The sequence below is a fragment of the Anneissia japonica genome, unplaced genomic scaffold (assembly GCF_011630105.1).
Source record: "Anneissia japonica isolate Jap-2015-1 unplaced genomic scaffold, ASM1163010v1 scaffold1826_len1998817_cov189, whole genome shotgun sequence".
In the NCBI taxonomy this organism is placed as follows: domain Eukaryota; kingdom Metazoa; phylum Echinodermata; class Crinoidea; order Comatulida; family Comatulidae; genus Anneissia; species Anneissia japonica.
Window position 1 is genome coordinate 266,349 of NW_022742159.1, and position 6,411 is coordinate 272,759.

General features: G+C 36.6%; 1 protein-coding gene across 1 annotated transcript; it reads right to left on the minus strand.

Moving 5' to 3' along the window:
• Positions 1–883: 883 nt before the first annotated feature.
• Positions 884–4,827, minus strand: LOC117118968. Its single transcript, XM_033263718.1, has 5 exons — positions 4,433–4,827; positions 3,744–3,937; positions 3,131–3,211; positions 2,686–2,802; positions 884–1,930 (listed from the first exon to the last, which is right to left on the minus strand). The coding sequence occupies exons 1-5, from the start codon at positions 4,709–4,711 to the stop codon at positions 1,777–1,779; spliced, it is 825 nt and encodes a 274-aa protein (XP_033119609.1). The 5' UTR covers positions 4,712–4,827; the 3' UTR covers positions 884–1,776.
• Positions 4,828–6,411: the final 1,584 nt, after the last annotated feature.

A 6,411-nucleotide genomic window follows, 5' to 3' on the forward strand; every position in this document is an offset into this window, starting at 1 on the left:
ATATAACACGATATTGATGTGTATAAGAGACAGATATCATATATATACATATATATATTACATATATAAATATCCTATAGGACTACATAGACCTAGACCAATACAACATAATATATAGGCCTATATTATATGAAGCTGAGTGATGAAGTCACCATATGTTGACAACACCCACGTACTCTAGCCGATCCACCATGAAATCATACAGAATAGGCCTATTGTTACAAGCAATAAATATTATTATGCGGGTAGATTTTCATTTATAAAATTGACTCAATAGAGTTGTTATGAAATAGGATTACGAACTTCGACAAATCCGTATTTTATGATCAAGCTCTATTTCTATATAGGCCTTTTTCTACCACATAACAAACGAGACTTTACTTACATTAAGAGTGTAATTAACTAGTACAGGAAGTATACAACTGTTGTAGATTCAGCGCAGAGACCACTTTATTCCATATTAATTTGATCATATGCCATGCAACATGAGTATTGCTGACGAAGAGAGATTACTGTATGGTGAAAGCCCGGCTTATCATAATTGTATTGAACTATTATAGGCCTATAAATAGACTTGATTACTCCATTTTCTTGTTCTTATTTTACACACCTTCCAAAGGGAGAAAATTATTAACATAATAGGGTAGGCCTATCGGGAAGTTAATAACAATACTAATTGTAATGTCGTTCAACCGTGAAAGAGGCCTCCAAAGTTTTAGACTTGATACGGTTTATACTACGCGGAAAAAGGGGCTTTATCCTATATGATATAAACAGCACTGAAATTATAATAATTTCTTATGAGTTCGTGATTTCTCATTTTTAAAGGCTAATTATAACCTACGTAACCTAGTTAACCTTGTTAATAATCAAGTTAAATATATAATTTTAATTGTTTTATTTTATGCCTGTATTTTATTGTTACATTAAATGATGTGAAAAGTCACATAATAATGCATCTGTTAAATTGGTAATAAAAATATTTCCTCGTTGAATTAACTCAATGAAATAACATGCGTCAACAGAGATGGTTAGATAATACAATGTTTACAAGGGTACAAAGTTAGGCCTAAGACGAAATGGACGACGCCAGGGGTTGGGGTACATGTCAGACGGGGTGATTTCCCCCACCATCAACGCCCTTCTGGGCACCACGAACAAAACTGCGTTAAAAAATGTTTTTACGCCATGGCATGGTTTATGCATGACTGGGATATATTCTAAAATCAGGACAAACAATAGCGTACAATTGAAAATCAGAGTAGAACCCCATATGGCGTACTTAATGCATGAAACATGGAAGCAATATTTGGCCAGCAGCCAACACAAGCGTAGTTCACTGTTTTCCAATATTTATCAAAAGACTTCGTTTTATTTACATATTCGACATTGTTTACTCATGCGTGTATCCAATATTTTTAACTGGCATAGTTATCGATACATACTACCTTCCTATATGATATGTATGATCATTCCGGAAAAATCAAATATATCATATACCGATCTTGGGGATAACTTCCTTATAGTAATATCCATATATATAGATCCATAAAACATCGAAATTATGTTGAAAATATAACACGATATTAACATTGAATATTTTAATGTTCTCGTGATCATGTCCTCTTACAAAACTTTTTCTTCAGGCGGCATTTAGCCCAGTCTGAAAGACAATTCTTTACCGCAACCCATTCATAAACAGCTTAAGATTGATACCGTAATAGTGAGTTATTTTTATTATTTAAAGTTCACGTTAAGTTTTCCCTCCTGAAAAGCCTACCATGTCCTTTCTAGGCCTACGTGGTTCCGCAAAAAGGCGCGTTGTTCAACTTTACTGAATGGGTTAAATGGATATGTTAACGTCACTGTTTTCGACAAAGGTCCTCTCCTGTAGTATAGTAAACGGCACAGTGTTTCCGCTGGGAATGGTCTGAAAAAAAAAAAAAAAACCAAAAAGAAAACATCACAATAGGATTGCTGACAGTGATGTTACGTTCAATTTTTACCAAACCCTCATCTACTTGAACCGTCATTATGACCACCACCATCATCATCATCATCATCAGGGGTGAATCCAGAGATGGGCCGATCGAGAAAACACTGTCCTAGGGCGTCCGGGGGCATGCCACCGCGAAATTCTTGTGCTCTAGACGCCCGAAAATAACATTTGAGGCGTTCTGGGCTATCATTATTTTCTTTTTCTTCCTTTTTTTTCTTTTTCCCCCTTTTTTTTACCTCCCAAAAGGCCGCCCCCTAAATCCGCCCCTGATCATCATCATCATTATCATATCCTCATCAGTCATGATCGTTTTTCTCATAATCAGCATCAGTCATCATCGTCATACCATCATCATCATCACTTTCTTCGTTCGTAATCGTCATTATGATCAAGATTAGCATCGCCATAATCATCATTTTTTTATCATGAGAAACGCAACCAAACTTTGATTACAGTTAAATCATATTCATATTCACACAAGGTTAGCCAATGCTGACTTATATTCTACAATTAATGACTGCAGCTCAAGACATCGTCATTGTTGTCATCGCCACCACCCTTGCTGTCGCCATGTATGCTCAAACACATCATCTCCAGTGTGATTTTTAACACATCATCAATGCATTTCCATAAATGAGATTGTGGAAATGTAATGTTGAGTAAGCATGCACGAAGGCGTACGGTACCTGAATGAATTTCTCATAGTACTGCATGGTTTGTAGGCTGGTGTTTTGGCCCTTGCCATCGGAATCTCCAGTGGTGTACGGGGCACAAAGCCTGCATAACCCGGTGCCTGACGAACACTATTATAAAAATATATTGAATAGACCCATTTTAAATTAATAAGAAAGTATAAGAAAGTAGAATATTTTCTGCTATCTGTATATTTGTTTGAATAATCAGGGCGGGTAGTTTTTTTAAAGTCAAAATCAATAGAGATATGCAGGGAATGGGGAGCAACAGAATGTCTCGGCGGTCCCAGGTTTCGAATCGTTCCGATAAAAGAAGTCCTTGATCTAACGAAAGTACCATCTGCATGAGTATATACATGACTCAGGGCTCATGGCCACTTACAAAGCATGTCCTTCTGTGTCAACTAATTTGATAGATTCATGGAAATTTCGTACTCACAAGGTTGATGTCAATTTATTCTCTTTGGCAAGACGATATGTTTCCTCGCTGATGGTTACCTTACTGCTGTATTTCTTTGGCCTTTTTTTATAATTAAAACAATATAATATACCGTTTAATTCTGGTTGAAGTAAACATAAATGATAATAATAATAATAGTTTGAAACACTTTAGAAAACGCAAATTGCGTAAACATGAAAGTTTAATTCCAGCTAATTAATATTCAAAATATTTAAAATGACGTCATATTTGATATGTATCTTCGATATGGTCGTTGCTTGGCGGTTGAAGATCCAAGCACAGATAGTGACCAATGTGCCTTACAAAAAAAAAATTAAAAAAAACCCATGCAAAAACATAGAAAAACGGGATAGAAGAAAAAAAGAAAATCAGAACGCAGGAAAAGCCAAAAATACTAATGATATAAACTAAATAGTAATAATAATAATAATAATAATAATAATAATAATAATAATAATAATAATAATAATAATAATAATAATAATAATAATAACTATTATTATAATTATTATTATTATTATATTATCATTATTATTATTATTATATTATAATTATTATTATATATTACATATATTCACTATGATTAACGTACGTGTTTTCTGGATTTGAATCGGTGCTCGTAGTCCACATTTTTCGTGTCGATATGCACGGTACTTCCGATCTCTCCTGCGTTTGTTCCCAACGTGGCGCAACGCGCTGCCAAAGTCGTGGCGTAGATTCGTATCGCTTCGGTTTGTTCATTGCCAAGTCGGCGTTTACTTCTAATGTTTGGCGTAGAAGTGGTTTCTGAGACAAAATAATAACATGACGCAGTGTTCGGGAAAAAAAATCAAATTTAAGTTATTAAAACACAAGATATGCACTTTGAAAATCAGCGGGGATCACACAAAATAAAGTGACAACAACGCAGCAGAGTCGCTTACAGAATGATTAACCTTGGGCCTTAACATTCTGACGGAAAAAGAGGAAGCAAGTTACGAGAACGCACTTTCGGATATTTATCGTATCAGGGAGTTGTTTATAATCAATATAACAACTCTGATCCTACGGTTCCCTGGGTGTTGAACTAAACGGTAATTCTCAATAGAACTTGCTAAATTTGTAAACCACAACTGGCCTCAGATACTCTTAAAGTCCTTGTTGAAATCTCAGAGGCGCTTAACCTATCCCACCCGGTCTTCACACCGATGGGTGCTGACAGTGCCGCTTATTCGCAATCATGGGAATTATCAAAGTATAGGCCTAGTAAATACAAATGATAGGCAACGCATAGATATTTACCTCAATGACAGGTAAACAGGCTTCCTCAGTGGCAGCTCTGGTGGTAGACGTCCACCGGAATATCCTAGCCAATTCTTCAAGCTCTTCTCTGTCAACTTCTTCTGGGTAATCCTCCACTCGACGTTCTTCTACAGCTGGTAGACGATCAGAAATGTTCACAGCAGGTTTGTGGAATTTCTGTGGCTTACCAATCAAGTTGGGTTCAACTTCAAAATCAAGCGGTGCCGGTGCTCTTACGATAGGCTTGTCGTGGAAAAGTCTGCAAGAAACAAAAAACATCTTTTTTATTTACTGTTTAGATAAGAAATTGTGCATCCGTGTATACTACACCAACACATCCAATCAAATCCGATCCAAAGTTTTAATGTACAAAAGTATACTCAGGGCCCGTATCCATGGGGGTTTTTTATGGTTCGGGAGAACCCCTCTTTTCTAGCAAACCCCCTCATTTCTGGCGAAACCCCTCTTTAAATTTCCCAAGTAAGTCTCCCAACCCAACTAATGCACTGCAGACCCACCCAGACACAGACATTTTTACACATATCTGCTTTTATAGCATTATTTAGACCCATACAGCACAAAAATCCTTTTGCTTTGAGGGTTTTGCCAACCCCACCGGGGCTTCGACTGTGGATCTCACGCCCAGAAAACCCCCTCTTGGAAGAACCGGCTACGGGCCTGATACCATAGGGTTTTATATGGGCCTACTTAAGTATGTGTAGGCCTAGCCTATCTTCCATCCAGAAATGAGACAAGCTTTTATGAAGATGTAGACAACATATGGTAAATTAATGATCACATCTAGAGGAACATCTGAAGCTTGTAAAATGGTTTAGCGATCGTACATTCTCAAACACATTCTATTTTGAAAACCATGAGACGCCTACAAGTACTATTGATCCTTTTTAAGAATAGAAGCAAAATACCCTCCAAAAAAAGTCTGACATAAACTCTTTGATTTTGACAAAAATTAATTACAACACCCTACCACCCCCACCCAAAATAGCTAAGCATGTGAAGCAAAATCTTAAGAAATGTGATGACGTAAAAATAAACAACTGTTAAAATGCTATCAACAACCCGACACGACGGTGGCGTGAATTTCGATACTTGGAGTGTGTATTATGCTATCAACAACATTATTAAGGAAAAGAAACAATAAAACAACTCAGTTAAGTCAAGGGGAATCAGTGATTACTTAATTTTCAAGTAGCAAATCGTTTTAAACATGGCTGAAATTGGCAAATATCCAGCTCAGAAGAATTGAATACGGTAGTGGTTAACAATACTGGTTCCATTACAAAAACTAGGAAGGAAATGCGCTATTAGAAATTTGTGACCGAAAAATCAAGACCAATCAGTCAGCATTCATTCAACTCAAAATGAGGAAACTTATATAAAAACTAAAACTGAAAAATACACTTTAGTGTTTTTTTTTGACAGGTGGAAGGTCATTTACCAATATAGACAGTTTCGGTTTAGGCTACCTCAGTGGATATCACGTTGCGCAGTTTCAACTCTCATGTATAGTGCCGTATCTAGGAGCGGCGCCCACCACCCCAGTCACTATTAGTTAAAGGTCACATACCACCTGTTTTGCTACCTAGTTCTCCTTCACTTTATCATCAAGCTCTCCCAAATCATTTTTAACCTCACCCCTCCTCTTCCCTATCAGCTCTCCATTTTCAATACACTAATACGCCACTGTTCATGTGTAAATATTTTTTATATTATAAAGGCATGACCCGACGTGTGGTGGGTTTGCGCAGAACCTCCAGCTTTTTCCAATCCGTCGAAGAGGGATTATCATTGGAAAAATCGGAATCTACTAAAACTTAATCAAAATATGAACCTTATTATAGAGAAAATGGCTTAATTGACATTCACAGAACTCTCCATAATTAAAAAGCAAAGACCCCATGTCCTAACATGATCGACAACTCGATGAACATTCAAAAGTTTAAAACTGTTGCGACATG